The sequence below is a fragment of the Cygnus atratus genome, chromosome Z, assembly GCF_013377495.2.
Source record: "Cygnus atratus isolate AKBS03 ecotype Queensland, Australia chromosome Z, CAtr_DNAZoo_HiC_assembly, whole genome shotgun sequence".
In the NCBI taxonomy this organism is placed as follows: Eukaryota; Metazoa; Chordata; class Aves; order Anseriformes; family Anatidae; genus Cygnus; species Cygnus atratus.
In genome coordinates, this window is record NC_066396.1 from 27224719 (window position 1) to 27245560 (window position 20842).

Sequence of the window (20842 nt, forward strand, 5' to 3'; positions counted from 1 at the left end):
CTAAAACTTACATCATAATAATTAAATGTACTAAACAGAAAAAACAAACTTTTTTTTCCAGATCTTTATTACAGTGATTACAGTATTTAAGAAAGGAAGGTGTAAAATTCACAGTTACAAAATAATGTGCTTTATAACATATCCTTTTGGAACCATTATCTAGCTTTTTTACTTCCTTTTTCAGCTTTCACCTATCTTGATTTTTCAAAAAATCTGACCTATTTTTACCAAGAGAAAATAGGGTTGAAGAAAAAATCTCTTTTCTCCATTACCGAAAGATCTCATGATTTTTTGTCTAATTCGAGAAGTCCTATTTCTGAATCTGTTTTGTACTTCCTCAGCACCCTCTCCTCCTGATCACAATATATACATACTTTCTCTTTCTCCAGTTAAATCTATATCCTTTGCTTCTTTAAATATAATTAATTTGTTTTATCTTTAAACTGACTGTATATAATCTTTGCAGTTTGTTTGGGATTTGTTCCCCTGTTCCACTTTACCCACACTTCCATCATTTTAAGAGCACTTCGAACATCTCTAAGGAAAGAAAAATTTCCTCATTCTACCCAACACTTAGCCATAATCATCTTGAAATCTTTCTTTACTCCTGCTCTCTACTGATTCTCTTCCTACCTCCGTAACTGCCTTTTCAAGTGTGACCAAACTTTGGAGCACCATTTATTCCTCTCTACTTTTACAAGGTTCTCTGAAGATCATCTTTGCATTTCATACTTTCTGGCAGTCTGATTCACAAACACAAGTATAACTCCATACAAGTCAAATATCTGTATCTTCTAAACTCTCAGTCTGTCTTTTGCCACACTCATATATGACTCACTAGACAACAGTAAGCCAATAAGCAGACTAGAATAATCTTTTTTTTTTTTCCCCCCCAGCAGCTTTCCTTGTTGATCACAGAGGACAGGGTCAAACTCTAGACTACTCTTTGATGCTACTATTTTTACCAATTGCCTGATTAAATAAACTGCACTATTTTGCTTTCAAACATATCTGTGGTCCATGTCTATACATACTCTCAGTCACAATCAGGGTGCCAGCACTTGTACACAATGTGATCTTCCAGCCTACTTCCACTACCTAATGTTTACCTAAACTCATAGTGAACTTCTGAGATTATACCAACACTGCTGCCTTCAGGTTTGGTTGCAGATCCCCATAAAACTGTGCAAAACTGATGTATCACTCTCTTTTAAACTCTTCTCTATGATGCATATCAAAACAACCGGCCATTCAGAGATTTTTGCCTGTTACGTCAATGGATACCACGATTCCCCTCAAGCCACTCCTGCCATTCTCGGTTTCCTTATTTCTTGTTTATTGTTTTATCGGTAATAAAGTCTTTGAAGTAGAAGCCATCTTTGCCTTGTACAGTACATAACACAAAGATTCTGATCAAAGACTATCTCAGCACTGCAATACAACCATATCATTCATGTCACAGATAGAATCATTAACAAAATTGTTTACTTGAACTTGTCTGTTCTGAAAGGATATACTGAAACATACTGAAATGTATCTATAATGCTAAGACCCAAGTACAAGTCACTTCTTAGTGTTTTATGCTAAATTAAAAATGAAAAATCTTCAACTATCCTTAACTGTCTAACTCAGCATACACAGCGTGTGATCCATTCTGTAAACATTCTTTTCTTTTCAGTTTTAAAATGTGAAGAATTACTACTTTGTCTTTAACTTTATGTATATATGCAGATTGCTTAACATCAAGGTCATCTGAACAGTCAACTGTACTTAATTCTAGTTAAGACAGAAGGCTTTCAAAGAAAAATAATTTAGCACTTTCAGCTATTTGATCCTTTCCAATAACTGACTGGATAACATGATTTTTTTAAAAAGCTTCTAACAAGTTGGAATACTTTGCAAATGAGACATCATGTTTTCTTAGCAATTGCAGAGCAATTATATAATACAATCACATCCTTATTCAGAAAAAAAATCTTTCAACATAAAGAATTTCATTCAAAACCAATTTCTAAATGACAAATTAACTGTATTATTATTCTTCTATAATCACAACTAAACCTTCCATCTTTATTGCAGCAAAAAATAAAACTTGCAATTCAAAATTAGGAAGATCGTATTTCAAAATTTAACCTCTCAAAATCATGTCTCACAAACCACTTCACTTTGATAACTGCAGATAAGATAGTAAATGATAAAAAAAGAAAAATGAAAAAAAAGTTATGCAACAGATTTAGTGGTGGAGGGTTAACAAGGAGGACAGCTAAGTGAAGACATTACTACATGATTACCTAGGATAAAACCACATCAATTCAAGATGTTAGTGTTCTCAGAACAATTTTATCTGAACAGCCCAAGACAGACTGAATAAGCCAACTATTTTTGCAATGAAACAGCAGAGAATGACCACATTCCTAATTTGTTTCCTGAACTGGTATATTTCAAGTGAAATATACCCCAAATTAAGATAATCTGGGGTGTGCTTAACTTAGGAGGGAGCTTACACATATTCACGGGTTTTCTTTTTTTCCTATCACATCATATTTAAAGTAGCTGTCTTGCAACCAAACTTTAGATACAGCTACACTATTACACTTAAAATACAATAATTGAATAGGTATGACTTACACAGGTAGAATTTTCAGTTTCAGCACAGACAATCATGAAAGGTATTAAGAGTTTTCAGTTGCCTCTTATCATCTTAAATGAAATCTAAAGTTTGAGTAAAAGGGTTATTGCAGCTAAAGAATAACCGAAGACATTCAGACAAGTATGGCCTGCCATGAGAGGTAAATATGTACCATTTTTGTACTGGGGAAAAAAAAAGCCAGGAGTATTGTCATGCTTTCCCAGCTATAATATCTACTACAGTAAAACCTTTTTTCTCTCTAAAGTTCAGTCATGCTTAAGTACCTAATACCTACCTAATAACATAAACAAGGGGGGAAAAAAAAGCATCTTCATATTGTGTCTCTAGATACAAAATAAGTCGTTTCTTTTCCTATTCTTTTGTTGTACTGGATTCTTCAAATGGCTTTTCTTTTAGCATATCACGAATAGCCCAGCTAGTTTGCTTGCTGAAAGTCTCTACATTTTCCTTCACTGATTCACTGACAATAAAATCCATTTCAAATACTCTTCATGTCTATCTCCTGTCAGTCTAAATAAGAACTCCATCACTCATAGCTTTCTTGCTCATTAGTGAAAAGTTTACAGGGCAATTTAGCAAGGCCAGTTCATGAAAGTCATACTTACATACTTCAAGCCAGCTTAAGGACACAAACCTCCACCCTTGGTAACACATTGCCTTTTCCTTCGTGCCAGCACAAATGCTTGTATGATCTCTTCATAAACTAGAACCCAAATCTCCTCTGGGTTAATGTTAACCTTCCTCAATACATTAGTTTTATCTGGCTTAGCTCTACAAGGCTGTTTCTCAAACAAATACACGACAAAAGACCAGAAAGAGGACAACTACTGCTTTTGACTGCAACACTAACTTAAAACATGTATTGAAAACAGAGCTTAGCAAATCAGAGATGATAGAGAAGGACAACAGGACTTAGAACCTTTACCACAGCACCCATGAATTTCCTTAGTGATTTTTTTTTAAATAAAACCTTTTATAACACCGAATAACTGCAATCATCACTACACAATTAAACAAACAAACAAAATATTTAAGATTCACATTTTTACAAGGCGAGAAAAAGAATGTACTTAGCCAAATTCAACTCAAACTGAAAAGAAAAGCTTGGGGCATAGCTCCTCTATCAGAACCTAGTCAAGATACTGCACAAATAAGATGCCTATTGGAAACTCTCCAACAAAAGGGTATCAAGACTCCTAATATAAGTCACATTAAAGGCAGACTTTAGCAGTAGTATACCCGAGCATTTTTTTTGTCACAAATGCCTGGACTGGGGGGTTGCAAGGAAGACTTCTGGTATATATTTGGTATTTTTTCTTTAACGTCTGTGTTGAATATGTATTCGGAGATGAACTAGATCAAGTTCTAATCAAGTTTTCAAAGTAGAAAAGCAGTTTACAGTTTAGGACAGCACAGCTTTTTCTGTATCAACCTACACAATTCCCTTACTGTAAAATTCAATTAATTGAACTATTAATTTAATTCTTAATTTCCAAGAAGTTAAGGAAAACACTAACACTTGTACACTTCTACATTAATAACATGTAATAAGTATGACATAATTTAAAAAAAAAAATTAATCTTTGAAACTAAGCAAAAGAGCAAAGAATTTCCAACCAAAAAGAAAACTCCAATAACTCCAATCTTGTAAAAGCTTTTTTTCAACCAGAAAACGTATACAAGTAATTATGTCAACTAAATAGTAAAAAGAGCAGAAATGGTGCATTTTGCTTTTTGAAATCTAGGACAGTCTGCTACCAAAAGATTTAAAAAAAAAATTTAAATTATAAGAAGAAACAGAATGTTCGAGCATACAGAGAACATGATATCCTCTGTAATACAGATTAAAACACCTTAAAAAAAACACAACAAAACATTTGTTCATTTGACATTTGAATAGAGGTAAGGGCTTTTGAGCACCTCAGATAAGCACTTAAGGGAAGACTCTTTAACAAGCTGTTACTGAAATGTTTTGCTGGAATGATAATGAAAAAAACATAATGGGTCATGGTATTGTAACTCCTGTGAATGAATTCTGGGTCACCAGCAATTCGCAGGATTTCCTGCATCATCACAATGCATCTACAACACTTACAGAAGTTCATTTTGTTTTCTTACTAAAAATTTCTTCAAAATGTCTTTCTGGAGTGCTAGTATTTCAGTGTATTATTCAAGGACACTGCCATCACAATACACATGGCCAGTGTTTGTCTTTCAAACCTATTACTTTTGACAGCACAGTTTACATCAATTTCCAAAGGAGATCATTCTATCTTGAACTAATTTTTCAAAAGCCTTGATTGCTGGTATCTTCAGAGAGATAAAATAAGACATATTAATTTATTTTAAAAGTGTCTTATTTAGTATAACACTTACCTGTGCAGTTTCTGTCATTTTCTGCTCAAAATCAGATTTAACTGTAGCGTATTTCTCCACATACAGTTTATAGGTATCTGTAGCTTTTTTCGATTTAACTGCTGCCTATGGATCAGTACAAAAAAAGTGTCAATCCAATCATATCTAAGGCTTTTAAAGTCACTATTGAGAGAAAGCATAGGATGACCTATAAAAAAGATCCAGGGGCATATCAAAACAGTAAAGTGTCATCACAAAATTTTACCACCAAATAACTTAGATTCAAACTGTTAGAGATTTCTGCATAAAATCATTATGCTGCTTAGAATAAGCCACATAAAAAAGGTAACAAAGCAACTACCTCATTTAAATTCCTTTCTCTTATCATCAATGACTAATTTATAATACACTTGTTTTGAGATCAACATTTTAAAGTATGTGCTGCTGAAATTAAGCTATTTCACTGATACATAAAATATTTAGATATACAACAACAAAAACAGGAAAAAAGCAGGGTTGAAATTCAGAGTAAACAGTTCTTAGTGCAATTCTGAAAGAGTCAATTGTAAAAAAAAATAAAACAAGAAGGCACTTGTTAGAAGTGAAAAGAAAAAAATAAGGAATGTGGAAAAATAATGGAAACTGAGTAAAAGAAGATATTTGAAAGTGAAATTAACGCAGAACAAAGTGATGGACAGATTCATGCAGCTCAGATTTGTTTCTAATAGTATTTTTTGGCATTATAATGATTTTTTTCATTATTTGTTTTCAATAAACCAAAGTTTTCTTTCTGTGGACTTGATATTCTTAAAAGATAAAAAGAAATACAGGAGAATCTCAATTTAACATGGAAAAAAATGAATGAAGTAACTGTTTTTGGTAGGGAAGTTATTTTCAAATTTTACAGCATGACAGGAGATTAAGTTTTTTGAACTTTGATATTTTTGCTATATCCAAGTAAAAAAAAAACCACAGATTAAATAAAAATTATTTCTCAACACCTTTTTTCTGCCAAAGAAGTTCAAAATACCTTCTTTATCTGAATGAAATTTCCCACCAGTTGTAACAATTCAGAAATACTTTTCAGTTAGTGACATGAGTAAAGACAGAATGTTTACTATTCTAGTTCTGAAGAGCTTTCCTTTCCTCTTTCAAAGGGATTTTATCAGTCCCAGATTAAAGACAGCAACTACTACTCACTTGCGGTGAGTTATAAAGCTGACCACTGTCTATAACATTCAAATCAATTAATACAAAGATGCCCTCTGGAAGAAGATAATTCTATTCTTCCTCTTCCAAGAAAAAATAACCCTAAATCACAAGTAGCAATATACCATTAGCACTTGTTTATCAGGGGAAACATCAAACAGGACTTCAAAGGATGAGGAATTGAAGGTGCAGTTCAATTTATCAACTTACTGAGAAAGCTTAAGCAGACCTTGCTCATGTAGTACTCTAAACCCAGCAAAACAGAGCATCAAAATACTTTATTGTACAAAGAATATGGATCCTTCAGGCATTAAGGACAGCAGGACAGGACATATCAGACCAACCTACAATTTGCCCTGAATTTTGCTTCATGATTCTTTCTCCTGCATATTCACACAGGGGAACTCCCAAGAAGAAAACTGTCCTATCTTGTTTCCCAAATATGCTTTACTTTATTGAAAGTGCAAGGTGCTCTATAAACACTTGGTTTTAAAAATAATTATGATTGCTATGCAATGAGAGGATTCCGAACTTGATCATTTGAAACGAAAGGAAATGCCAAATTAAAAGACTTCAAAAAAAGTTTCTTTTGTGAAGGATTATGTAACTGAACTCTGCATGCATGGGATTTTGACATAAACAAAATGTTCTCTGCCTCTTGTCATCATGTTTAACTATGAGCAGAATCATGAGTGTTGTCTGCTGAAGAGTACATACGGAAAACAATCAGCAAGACAGACAATGATGGAACGTGAACATTGCATGATTAGCTACTAATCCCTTCTGAAAACAGGATGTGTCTATTCTCAGGTACAGCAATCGCTAGAGCTCTATTTAGCAGTTTTACAGTAACTGAAATAATAAAGATTAGTCAAGAATTTTTTGTCAAGTCACTATAAATACAGAAGTTAACATGTCAGAGAAAAACAGGAAGTTACTACACAAGCTAACACTAACTATCAGCTGCAATTAAAATTGCAAGCTTTCCATGCCTCCTCAGATTCTTTGATAAAGTATCTCTTGAAATATTAAACTTAATGATAAGCTCTTAGCATACTGGTACAAATCCTCTGTCTTGTGATACAGTAGGTATTGTGTGATTTTGAGAAAAACACTTTTGATGTTCCGCTAAACATAACAAAATTATTCTCTGCCAAAAGAAAAATATAAGAAAACAATCTTTATCACAATTCTAAAAGTACAAGTGTAAATTTTAATAAAGACATGATGGAAGGGATGCAATAGTCACAGTTACTAGCTCCCACCAGAAACATTTTTGAAGTACTAGCTGAGTTTCAACCATGCTGCCCTATTGTTTGGGCAAAATTATCTAAGAAAGATGCATAAAACATCAGAAAGTGGCCCTTGTCCTACAGCATTTCCTCTCTTTCTTCTGCAGAGGCATAGCTATTAGTTAGACTGATTTTTCTGATTGTTTGTTTCTGACCAGAGGAGGGATTATGGATTATATCTTAAAAGCAAGCCTTCCATCAAGTCAACTTTTCTAACTGAAAAGTTCTGAACTACTTTCAGAAGTTCAGAAAAATAAATGTATTTTGAATGGACTGGCAAGAAAACATCTGCTGTCCCACATATTTTTGATTCATATCTAGAATCCAACACAGATTGCTATTTGAAATACAAATCAGGGGAAAAATAGATTTAAATTAAAAATAAAACAATCAGAACATTGTCAACAGGATCACCGTTGTCATCAATGAACCAATCCTATCTGCTCCACCAAGATTACAGAAAAAAGGTACTAGGACCATTTTAACATGAACAGACCAGATAACCTCAAAAGAAACAGGCAGAGGTATCAAGATTAAAAGAGAGAAAGTATAGAGACAGGGAAACATAACCACTTCCCTCTACTTTGTTTCCTGAAATCAAGAGAAAGTTTCAGTTTTCCCAGAAGGTTGATGCGGGTGATCGTTCCCCTCTACTCAGCCCTGGTGAGGCCACACCTATAGTGCTGTGTCCAGTGCTGGACTCTCCAACTGCTAGACTGACACAGGTACACTGGAGAGAATGCAGCAAAGACCCACAAAGACGAAGGGATTAGAGCACCTCCCCTATTATGAAAGGCTGAGAGTGCTGGGCCTTTTCAGCCTGGAGAAGAGGAAGCTCGGGGTGAGCTTATCCATGCCTACAAATATCTGAAGAGAGAATGCAGAGGACAGAGCCAGGCTCCGTTCAATGCAGCCCAGTGACAGGACAAAAGGCCATGGGCGCAAACTGAAAGACAGGAGGTTCCATCTGAACATCAGGAAACACTTGTTTATTATGTGGGTGCCTCAGCACTGGCACAGGTTGTCCAGAGAGGTTGTGGAGTCGCCCTCCTTGGAGATCTTCAAAAGCCACTTGGACATGGACCTGTGGTCCTGGCTTCAGGTGTCTCTGTTTGAGCAGAGGGTTTGGTCGAGATGGTCTCCAGAGGTCTCTTCCAGCCTCAGCCATTCAATGATTCTGTGAATGGATCAAACTCTCCCATGACCCAAGGACAGTACTAAATACAGCATCAGGATACTTATCCCTAGGGATTTTGATCTGTGTAATTGGGAGCTCCTAAACTAGCTTTGAAAGTAATGTTAGCTTGTTTTTCTTTTCAACGGAACAGACTTCAATACTCTGACAATTAACTACTTTGTCTCAGTTGAAAGGACAACGTAAAAACCTCTCTACTCCTTAATTCAAAAAAGAGGGCATTGAGTGTTTGAATATTTACATACGAAAATGCATTAAAAACGTAGTAGATGCTGAAACAATTATATGAAATTTCTGTAAAAGCCACTAAACGAAATTACCGTATGAGGCAGTAATACAGCATAATTAGAACTGCAGTGCAGTTAGAAAGAACAGATAAGGAAGCAAGCGTAAACAAAACCTAACTAGGCATTCAAAGGATCATGTACATTATAAAATAGCTACAGCTTACCGCCTTTAACCCATTCTGAGCATTTCACTAATACAATGTGAATGTGTTACACCTTGACAACTCAATAAATTTTACGAAAGATGTCACAGAATTACCTTATCGATTTCTCTTGGTGTTGCTCCTTCCTTTTTCAAACGTTCTTGTTCAAGACACTTTGCATTGTAGTTTTCCTTTGACTTCTGTAAGGCCTGAGTGATACTTTGAATGCTTTGCACTGCTTCCAATGTTCCTGAAACTTCTTCTTTAGTCTGCCAAATATCACACAGTCATCAAAATCCAACCTTCTGAACTTTAATGTTAACAAGTCACTGGACACACATAAGAAAAAAAATAACCTTTTTATAAGCTTTAATTTGTTCATCTCCATACTTGTGAACTTCTTTTATTAGCTCTTGTAATCTCCGCACAAGATCCAAGTGGCAGCTTGCTAGTTTTTCTGTTGAGGTTTTGAAAACATCCCAAACTGGTGCAAATGTCCTGGATTGAGGGGGGGAGGAAAAAAATAATGTTCATCTGGATTTTTTTCCTTTCAATCAGCTAACTTTTTTAAAATAGTGCTAATGTATCAATGTTTACAGAAGTTAAGCTGTGCTCCTAAACTGAAGCAAATAAACAAAAACCCAACAACTGCTATGTTATAAATAACGTTATTATATCTTTCAAATGTACTATATGCTTTTTCAGTTTTTGCTGTTTTAGAGTCAACACAGGTAAAATATAAAAGTTTACTCAATCCACTCAGTCTTCTCTGTCATCAACACCATGAAAATGACAAGGATATTCCTACAGATGATGCAAGAATAGCTCAAAAATTTAACATATTTATGTGCATACTGTAATAGTGCTAGATCTACTGATAAAAGCTCTCCATATTTCCGTTCTCTGAAGTGTTAACTCTGTCCTCAGAGAAGTTAAGAATGTGACTTTTCAATAGATTCATTCCATAATTTCTTTTTTCTTTTTTTGAGGTATGCTTTAAAAAATTAAATGATTAATGGATTTTTTTTTGTTAGAAAGATTATGCCTACAGCTCAGACTTCTTACATGAGGCTAAAGGCTTTTATTTTATTTGCAGTAACCACAGCTAGAAATAGAAATAAATTCACTGCCACATTTGTAGACAATATGTTCTCCACTCAGAACAATTAGGTTTGAGAGCACTTAATAGAAAGTCATGTTCATTATTTTGTCTGAAAAGAACTCAATCTTAAATATAGAGGAACAAACAGCCCTCCTCATGTTTGGTTGTGTTGTCGTGTTTTTTTTTTTAATATCTACATAAAGAACTATACTGTCTTTTATTTTTGTCATATCTGTATACTTTGTATGGTTGCATACTAGCTGAAGGACTAACAATCATTTTTAAAGGTGGCAAAGTTATGCTACTTTCAAGATCGCCAATAAAATATTCAGAAGCAAACTGGATTCTTAATATGTATGTAGTTAATTATTTCTCTCTTGTGCACACTTACTTACCCAAGTTGTGTGTAATTGCTCGCTGATTTAGCTAGTTTTGTCATTGACCTAGAATATGCTTCCTCTATTGTAGCCCTGTCAAAGAAAACAACCAAAAGCACAATTGAAATTTTGAAGATACTTAAAGACAGATAAACATGAATTCTAAAAATGCAAAGTACAGGACTGTTTCTTGAGCTGAAAATTGTTCCATTTTAATGATCCCACAAAAACTATATGCAAAACCAAAGAAATATGTAAAAAAAATAAATAAATCTAAGAACATTGTGACAGAATGTTGAAGGGAACTGGAACAAGTAAAACTGAAGGACTCAAGACTCGCAAAAGGCAATACCTTCCTTCTTTTATTCTCTGCTTTTTCCTGTCTTTAGTAACAGTTAGAACAAAGTGACACAATCACCCATCTAACACTGTCTCAATACCTGAGATTTACAGAGCAGCATGATTGAATAAATTTGTAATAAAAACATTACACAAACTGAATGCTTACTGAGCGATCACGTTTGTTCACCATAAATATAATGAGGTCTTATGTAGCCTTTCTAGTTTTTTTCACGGTTTTAAATTCTATGCATAGTGACATTTGAGTCTGGAAAACAGTGAAGTGACATGCAGCAAAATGTATTGTGTTCTACTGTTTATACTTATTTTTTAAAGATCTTTCAAAATCCAAGGGATTCAAAATCCAAGGGTCACCATTAATTCCTCTCAGGAGGAATGCTGAGAGTCTGTGTTGGGGCAGCTGTCATGGAATAGCTGTCATGCACAATGTACCATAGCAGTGACTCCTTTCAAGTCTTTCCCACATCAATCTTCCTATTGCTAAGGTTAAGATGCACACTATTGCCATTTTTGACCCTAAGCCAATACTCAGTACTTATGAAAATACGAAATGAAGTAGTAATAGTCACCTGAAACTCTGACAGATGTATTTAAGTCTACTGAACTTCAAAAATAACAAGCTAATCAGCCAGACAATCAACTAGGAGATGGCGATTAAAATGTAAAATGCAGCAACTCAACTTCATTTTAAATCTCACCTACAAACAACTACAAATTTATTCACCACAAGAAATTACACAACTTTCTTCTTCCTCATATGTAAGTATTCTTGATGATCGGAAAAAGGTTTTAAGTTTCCAAGGCTGGGAAAGCTTACTCACTGAAAAAAGTACATATACTGATGTTTCTTTAATTATCACGATGAACAATGTGTTTTGATAAATTATCAAAAGCTTCTATCATTTTTTTCTAGATTTAAAACTCCACACTTAAAAACAAACAAACAACAACAAAAAAGCGCTTTTTGACCAAAATCCACAGCTCTTTTCTTCAGAACAATTTACAGAATACTTTAATGAACGATCTTCACAACCCTGAAGTTATGAAACTTGCTACAGATTATCAGCACACAACAGTTACAAACAATAAAAACCAAAAGATGCTGCTGACTGGTTGGGCACATTTATCTTCGCTTGTTGTATCAACTGACTTCCCAGAGCAATATGATATACCAGTAACATACTATGAATGCCTGGTTAAATTAGTTCTTACTTATTTGAAAATGTCTTTGGTTGGGATCTGTTAAACATTTAAACTGAAATGGGAATACGTGCATTGCCAGTTTCTTCTGATCAAGGAGTTCCTTTTTAGGCCATTTACAGACAACTGGTGCACAAAAAGGTTTGAAAGACTTCTGGAGAAAAGCCAACACAACACCTATTCAGTTCCTAGTTGAGAACAGTTTCTTATATATACACACTTTAGGTGTTAAATACATACAAACACAACACACAGTTGACCTACAAAATCTTCCCAGTATGCAAAGTGTGTATTTCTAAACAAGAAAAGAAAGAAATGTCGGGTAACCCAATCTTTATACATTTTCACTCCTTTAAAGACAGCATGTCTATGCACTTTATCAAGAATAGAGCTAAGACACCTATGTTTCAGAAGAAAGACAGATATCCCACCCGATCAAAGATTTAGCAGTGCTGAGCAGAGTGCTCCCCCACATATTCATTCTTTCAGGAAACACATTTCTGAACCTCCTCGAAGGTAGTAACTACTAACGAAGCAACTCTTTGCCATTCAGAGCAGCAGCATATCCAGAAAAAAAAGGCAGTAAAGAACTGTCCAAATATCTAACTGTCCCTCAGTCCTGTAAGAACTTTACCATTAGCAAGTACTCCGAAAGAAAAATGAAACAGTGAAACAACACTGTTGAAAACTGAATTGCAATTGACTTGGTAAATCAACACAGCCTAGAAAAATTCTCTCTCTAATAAGCTTAGAAAGTTGCATATATAACAGAGACTAGAGTGCCCACAAGGATCAGACAGACCATGGTAGTCTTGAGTGTCCCACCAGATCCAGGACCTAGCCAAGGGGAAAACCTTTTGGTCTTTCCAGGAATATCCAGTTTTAACAGCACATATAGTACAAATACACTGTGTTCTTTCAAATGAACACATTACAAACATAGATACAATGGTTAAGTGCTCTAACTTTTTAAAGTGTTATCAGTAACTCATGATCTGTCTCCTCTACCTATCCAGCAATTTTCAACTTTCACTCTCCTGTGTTTCCACATTTGAATAAAACTGCTTGCTACGTTCGAAAGGAACCCAAAGGCAGAAAATGTGAACATATGCAGGTTTGGTTTTCAGAGACAACAGCCCAGAAAACAGTACAGCCCAGGTACAAGTAGGGCATAAAAACACAAAATGTAGGAGGCACCTAATGAATCTTGCTCATCCACTTCCACATTGCCAGCAGAAAGGAGCAATGCAAAATAACATTCTATTCTATGTTCATCTATGCAGAGGAAGGAGGGGAACAGGTAACTGTGGACAACATCTCTTAATTACTTTGCAATACACAAAGATGCAGAACAGAATGAAGTCAAGGTAAGCAGTTCTGAAATAAAATGTTTTTTGGTGTCATTATGGTCATTAATGGTGTCATTAACTGTATGAGACAAAATTCTGAACCAGACATATAATTAATTTCATCTAGAATGTAAATTCTTGCATTCCAAGTAGCAGCAATTGTCTTCTTCCATAAAGAAGAGTGAAAACGGCAGTAAGTCAACTGTTTAGGAAGTTGTACCTGCAGATTTCATTTCTCTCCATTCTATCCCATAAAGAACTTGGCTTATTTTCTGTGTATTATTTTCTTATCCCAATATACCACTCCCTTTTCTTTTAAGAACTTGATCTCTCGACATCTTAATCTGAAAGGATAACTTTTAAAGATCATAATTGCAGTTGCTACTACCCCAACTCTACAGCTATGGTCAGAAATTTTGGGAGACTGATACTTTGTACTTGTTAAATTATTGCTTTTCTTCCAGCCATGATGAAAATTGGGATTAATTTAAATAAACTGAGGGACCCCTAATGTGATACTCCAGATTTTTGCCTTTTTTTTTTCTTCAAATCAAACCTGAAAAACTGGAAGCTTATTATTAATTAATGCTTAAGAGTCACTATCCAGTTCTAAGTGAATGGAATAAATCTAGATATTCTTGTAGGATATGAGAGATCTTGAAACACTCACTGATGTTTACATATTTAGCATGTTACTGCAACACATGGCAAACTGAAATAAAAGCCAAAAATAGTACACTAAAGACACAGAATCAGCAAGGATGAATACTTACCTTTCCCTAATAAAGTCTGCTAATTCTTTTGTTGACAAATGTCCATGCTTCATATTGTGATAGAGAACGTCAAAGCCATTGTTTCTTTCCCCCTAAGGATTAATAAAAAGACAGAAAAACCATGAAACACAATGTGCTAAAGCAATTACAGAACAAAGTATAGAACCTATAAAATTTAATAACTGCTCAAGTTTCATGAACTGAATGATTTCTAATGGTTCAGCTTTTACTAACTGCTGTTAGTTCTCTTAATGTAAAACGAACTAAAATCACCCTCAGCAGCCTCTACTATGATTCTACCGACAACTCCTCCTTTCCATATATTTAGGCTACATTCAAAGCCATTTCCGTTTTGAACTCCTACAGCTCTTGCATTCTTTTGCTTTATATCTTATTGAATACATACTTAATACTGAACACCCTCTTCATTCTCGCCTAACTTTCGTTATTTCCCATGAACTAAAATTCAGACTTTGGGATCACTTGACTTCCTATCAGTCCAATTCTTCACAGATCATTAGTCTTTTTGTGTGTGTGTGTGTGTTTTGTTTGTTTGTAAAATCAGTAAAAATCACTAATCTCATTTTTCCCTTTGTAATTTCCCTTTGTCTATTCTTAAATCTAGTTTTAAAATTTAAAATGTTTTCCGATCACTACAACATATCTCGCCATTAAAATTAAGACACTGCCCTAAACACTGATTAAGAAAGTGAGCCAGCTTATCGCCTTTGGCACTACAGTGAACTTCCTGTGGACAGGAGAAAGCAACAATAGAAATTAAAAGAAGGTTAGGCGAGGCATGGTACAATAGCACTGCTACTCTTAAGAGTTTTCCTGTGAAACTATCCATGCCCCTCCTCCCTTCCAAAAGCTTCAGATCCACATCACTGCTGCTGCTCAAGACACAGTAGTACGCCCTTGGGAAAGCTGCACGGATGTTCAGAGTGGAAGGGAAAGAAGGATAGAAATACAATCCTGAACTTTTCACGACAGCAGCTCCACATTTTCAGCGAGAGGAGCTGGGGATTTGGTCATAAATCCCTCCAACCATTTCTGACCTTTTTGTTCTGAAAAAAAAAAAATTTGCTTGAGCAGCCTTAAGGCACACCTGATCGGGGCAGTTGTGCAGCAGCTGAAAAATAAAGCTGGCAAATAAAAACGAAGGTCGGTGGTCCAGATCACGATGAGGATGCGAACAGCTGCGCTGCTCAGCAGGAGCAGCAGAAGCAAGGAGGCGGTGGATGGGTGGCTGGAGGAAGCTCGCAGCGCTGCAGTAGCAGGCCCCTGGAGCATGCATCAGTCTGAGCACTAATGCAGCAAGCTCCCTTGAAGGACACCATGTAGACACAAATACATTTATTTTCAATTAACAGGCGAGTGAACGGCAATTTCATTCAGATTACTAGTAAGGATTTATATGCTTTAGTTCTTCCAGGCACTGGGAAAAACTAGCCAAAAAGAAACCCGCAATCGAAAAAGAAACAGCGATAAAATGACTGCAAACCAGCAAATTAGTTTTGAGGAAGCCAGATATCTGCAAACACAAGAAGTAAACAGTTGCACTCCTACTTATTTCTCCTTGCAGTTTGAAGCTCAGGATAATTTTGATTACAGGTGCACTAACAGGCGCCTTATTATCTTCATGTATTTACTTAGTATAAACCCTGATGAATGCCACCACATTATAAAACACCAGAGTAGCTCTGTAATTAAGAAAGTACTGATATTTTCAATTAGAATACAAAATCAAACTCTAATATAACAGTTGTTGTCATGCCCAAATCTGGAGGTTTTACAAACAAGCATTAAGCATGTCTTCTAGAAAAAATAATAAATTTCTCCTTTATCGTGTGTGCTTTCTCTGCTTTACTTTAATGCGTTTCTCCTATCTGAACCAACTCACTGATCCAAATGTGCTGAACACAGACTGCTTGTGAACTTTTAAGTGTGACTGTTCATAATGGGGTAACTTTTAATCTTTCCTATACTGGAGGCTCCATAAATTTCCTGCCAGTTTAGAAACACAGGAAGGGTAGCATAGCCATGACCCTACTTCTGGCTGCAGCCTTCCTGAGTGCTGACAATCTATCAGAAATGTAACTCTGCAAATCCTTGTGGAACTGAATGATCCAGAGCAACCAATTTCCATCATCATCTTGTTCCCTAATTGTGAGTGTAGTTTAATGTAAGGAACTAGTTTTTCCACTTAAATGAAGTCTTCTAATCAGTTCTAGTCTCGTTCCTAACGTCATGTTGAACAGCAGACAGAACAACAGAGAAACAGAACAGTTAGTTTCATAAGTGAAAAAAGCTCTCTGAATGCCACATATTTTATATATGATAGGTAGTTATCCAAGGCTAAGGGAAAAATCTATTAAAGATTAAATGAAGCAGCAAGACCAAAGCAGGCACTGTGACTTAGTCCCATGCAGTTTAAATCTGGTGCAGCTAAAAGATGTTTTCACTTGCAAATACAACACCAAGTGCAGCCTATCTTACCAATATCAGGCTCCACCTAAAAGCACTAACATCTAGACTTTGAAACTGCTTGATTATTTACAAGTTACATAATCAAGAGTCCTGATAATTAACCTGAGGACAATTCTCTAAACTACATTATCTTCTACTCATGCCTGGGGAGACATTTGTGTACCTATGTCAAATAAAGCATGATATCTCGGTGCAGTGAGCAAATGTTTTTCTGCTCAGGAAAAGCTATATTGCCTATCCATAACCACTCCATTTAGTGGTTATTTTTAAGAAGGATATCTCAAATACTCACATACTGAGCATCACAGTTAAGGCTCTGTATTTAGGATACAGATGTATGCTGAAGCTAAGAGAAAAAAAATGTAGTTCAATTTACAAAAATACAAGTACTTGCCCCCTACATACATATATAGCATTGGCACTGTTTATTTGTGTGTTTTTTTCCTTAATGCCCTGCACAGATGTGGCATCAAATTCTGTACATGGGAACTGTAGGTAGAGCCAATTATTCTTCACTACGATTTTTACGTGCTCCTTCCTGATGCCAACAGTAATTGCTGGGATCACTGAAAGCCCAATACGAACTGTCTTAAAAATAAATAAATGCAGCAGGCAGTAGAAGGAACTGGTGAGACCTTCCACTCCTGCTCAGAGGCAATTACCATCCCCTTCCGTAACAGACTGCCCATGAAGTCTGATGCACATCCCTCTGCTAGCAGCACCCTGGGAGAAATACCAGGTTGTATGCAACACACTACCAGATCAGTCTGAAAAACTACTCTGAATGTCATATCAGGGTTAAAATACCATCTGTTGAGGATGACCCCATTAAATTACACTTAAGCTTATTAGCAGTTTTTCCTTTTTCCCTAGAGCTAACAGAACTCTCTCTCCAGAAGCTGGGGTTCTTGTTGAGGTTTCCCATTTTACGCCACCATAAGAGAGCTCTTTCTCAGATATGACATAAATGTCTCCTGAGAGCAAGCCATCAGAAAAAGTAAGACTTAAAATACAAGCAAACACCTCACTTAAGCCCACAATAAGGAATACGGACCAACTTCGTACACAAAACAAACAACACTCCCAGAAAGCGAGGGTAGGCAATCATTCCACGTCCCTCCATGGAGAACTATCTGCAATGATTTTCTCATGGAAATGAAAGTAACCCTGTCAGCAACTGAGAAGTCAGAATTCAGCATTTCCATGACTTGTACATAACAGGAAACAGATTACATGAACTCCGTTTTACTAAGCTACTTAACAGACTTAGAAAAAAAAAAAAAAAAAAAAGACTAAGTTAGTTTGCTGCACATAGAGATAATTCCGAATCTAAATCTACATTTTGTAAACTAGCCAGAAATTTCTGGGCCATCTGTAGCACTGTTTATTTCCTATGTTTCTAATCAATTTGTCTAAGTGCAAGTTCTGTCTGCTTTGGACTAAAACTGTTCAACATTAACATGTATTAGTATAAAAAGCTAATACTCTATTATAGCACGCCCCTTTTTCCTAATGTAAACAAATGCTTCCCAACTATTGACGTGATTATAAAGTTTCCATGATTGGTCAGGTATTTACTACTGGTTTGGCCAGTGTGAGAAGCAAGAAGAGGACAGCTGCAAATACTGCTTTCACTGCAAAACTCAGTGGACAAGTCAATAAAAGGCACATGCAGTACTTTTTGATTTTGGTCATGCTTTAGAAGCTTAATGAGAGATTCAGCCGAAGTTTAACTTTTTCCAACTAAGTTTGGCAAGTAAAGAAACATTTGACAATAAGTGAATTACCATCATTTTAGCCTATGCTTTTGTACCACACGTGAGTAGTGGCTGAGTATGCACGATAAGCCTTCAACCCCCTATTCAAACTTTTAAATATGATCACAATACCACACTACACTGAAAGAATAGAACAGAATAAGAAAACTATACTTTTGACTTCAAGCAATTTAAATCATAATCTGTTGACTCCCTTTTTTTATTTTTTTTAATAGCCTACCAAACCTCCAGCTTATTCTCCAGGAAATAGACAAATATTCAAACTGCAACATTTACAAGTGCTTCTTCAACTTAAAGACAGGTTTTCTTTTTAACCCTAAGAATTTTAGGTCTCTAATTTACTTCAAATTGTCTAAAAATGAAAACTGGATAATCTCCAAATTAAGTTAAACCTTACAACCGTCTATGGCAAACATGCAATATCAACAACATATGACCAAAAAGAAATTCTTTTGCTAGATAAATCCTAAATAGGAAAAGCCTAGAAAATAATTAATATCGAAAACAGAGTCACTTGCTTCAGTTTTTGTGGTGAGAATAGGAAAGTTTGTATCCTTTGCCTCTTCTATGGGTCAGTTCTAGAGAAGCTGTCCTACAGCTACTTTTACGCTTAAAAGTACTGCCCATACTACTATCAGATGCAAATATGAGAAAACCACACCCCTGAAGTAAGAGTATGCATATAAAACCCCTAGCAAGGATAAATCTTAACAATTTATAAGCCTTTTTGGAAGAAATATTTTTCTGTATCAAAGTCTCAAGAGTCGCATTGACAGGCCAAATAATAACTGTAGACATTCCCATAACTGAGCGCAGGGAGAAGCACAACTCCCTCAAGGGAGGTGAAATAAAGCATTAGCTGAAACTAGACACAACTTTTACAACCTTTCTGCTATAAGATACAAGTTTAACAGGTTACAAGATACTTTATTTTAACAACTAATTTACATATTTTAGTGCATCAGAGACTGGCTGTTCATTCCCCTCACCCTAAAATGAAAGCTCTACATATTAACCAAAAAACCCTTGCTCGTTATCCACAAAGTTAGATGTATACTGTTTGCTATGGCTTGTCCATTTGTACTGTTGACTTCTTTTCGTGAACTCATAAGGAAGTATGACTTTAAAGAAATAAAGCTATAGAAGTCCAGCTAACCTCAGGTAAATTTAAACAAATTTTAGATGCTCTGATACACGTTGTTGTCTTTTTGTTTAATCAGTTACTGCTTACTGCAGTTTCAAGTAAGTAATGTTTCCTGCATTCCACTAGCACTGCTTAATCTAGTGGACATAGTCTACACGAAAATACTCCTCTGATGCATGTGATGGTGTTACACTTTTGAAAGCTGTAATTTTGGATCACTGAGTGTCTGAAAGAGCTACACAGAATTGAGTGCATGGAAACACCCAAAAGGTAGTCATCTGACGTTTACACAGGCAAAGTATCTTTCTCGGTTCTGAAAGTTTTGAGAAGTTTGAACACAAAGCAACCTGGAAATTTCAATTTCCTTCTTCCAGTTTCAGCAAATTAAATACAGATCAGCTACATAGAAGCTCCAGGCATACAATGGAGGAAGGACGTTTTTTCCTCTACATCTAGGTAATAAAAAAAATTTTGGGGACAAGAAGATGGAAAATTGCCAACTCATGCTAAACGAGTACACAAAGAGGGAGGGAACTGAACAAACATTGCACAACAGCTCTCCTGAAAACTGAGCATCCATCTGCACGCCAAGCCGAAGAGTAGCACTGCATAAACATATGAATGGGCCTCCAGATGGAAGCGCGACAAGTCTTGGTGTCAATCATAGCCCGTAAGTGCGTAGGAGAATACGTCTTACATTTATTAGAGCAAGCCTCTTCACAAAACTGAGATTACTAACCCCGGATACAGCCAGCCCTTACATGTTGCAAAAGCCCCTAAGAAAGGAACCTTCCTGGCAGCCCTTCTCAAAGGCTACATGTAGCATAAGCAGTTAAAAAGATAAAACAGAAAGAAATTGTCAAAGCTGACTTAAACATGCATTTTTATGCCGCAGAACTTCTCGAATGTTTAACATGCGCACCATTGCAGAGACCAGTTTCAGCTATGCATAAAACTTCAATCGGTTTAATCAAATTAATTTAAAACAATTTACAGATGTATACCAACTGGCTCAGAAGTGGCTTATTTTGGTTGACTTGAAACAGTTTAATAGACTTACAATTAACAGGGGTATCGCTTGCACCAGGCAATTTAAAACCAAACTTATGTCAAAGCTTATGCAACACTTCCTAAGCAG

General features: G+C 35.7%; 1 protein-coding gene across 2 annotated transcripts in view; it reads right to left on the reverse strand.

Moving 5' to 3' along the window:
* FCHO2 (FCH and mu domain containing endocytic adaptor 2) overlaps positions 1-20842 on the reverse strand; it is an 89741-nt gene that overhangs the window by 65968 nt on the left and 2931 nt on the right. For both annotated transcript variants that reach the window (XM_050716533.1, XM_050716534.1), the window contains exons 2-6: positions 14293-14384; positions 10629-10703; positions 9488-9629; positions 9248-9400; positions 5027-5131 (exon numbers count right to left, since the gene is read on the reverse strand). In XM_050716533.1, the coding sequence (XP_050572490.1) occupies positions 5027-5131; positions 9248-9400; positions 9488-9629; positions 10629-10703; positions 14293-14384 (567 nt within the window). The remainder of the gene's footprint in view (positions 1-5026; positions 5132-9247; positions 9401-9487; positions 9630-10628; positions 10704-14292; positions 14385-20842) is intronic.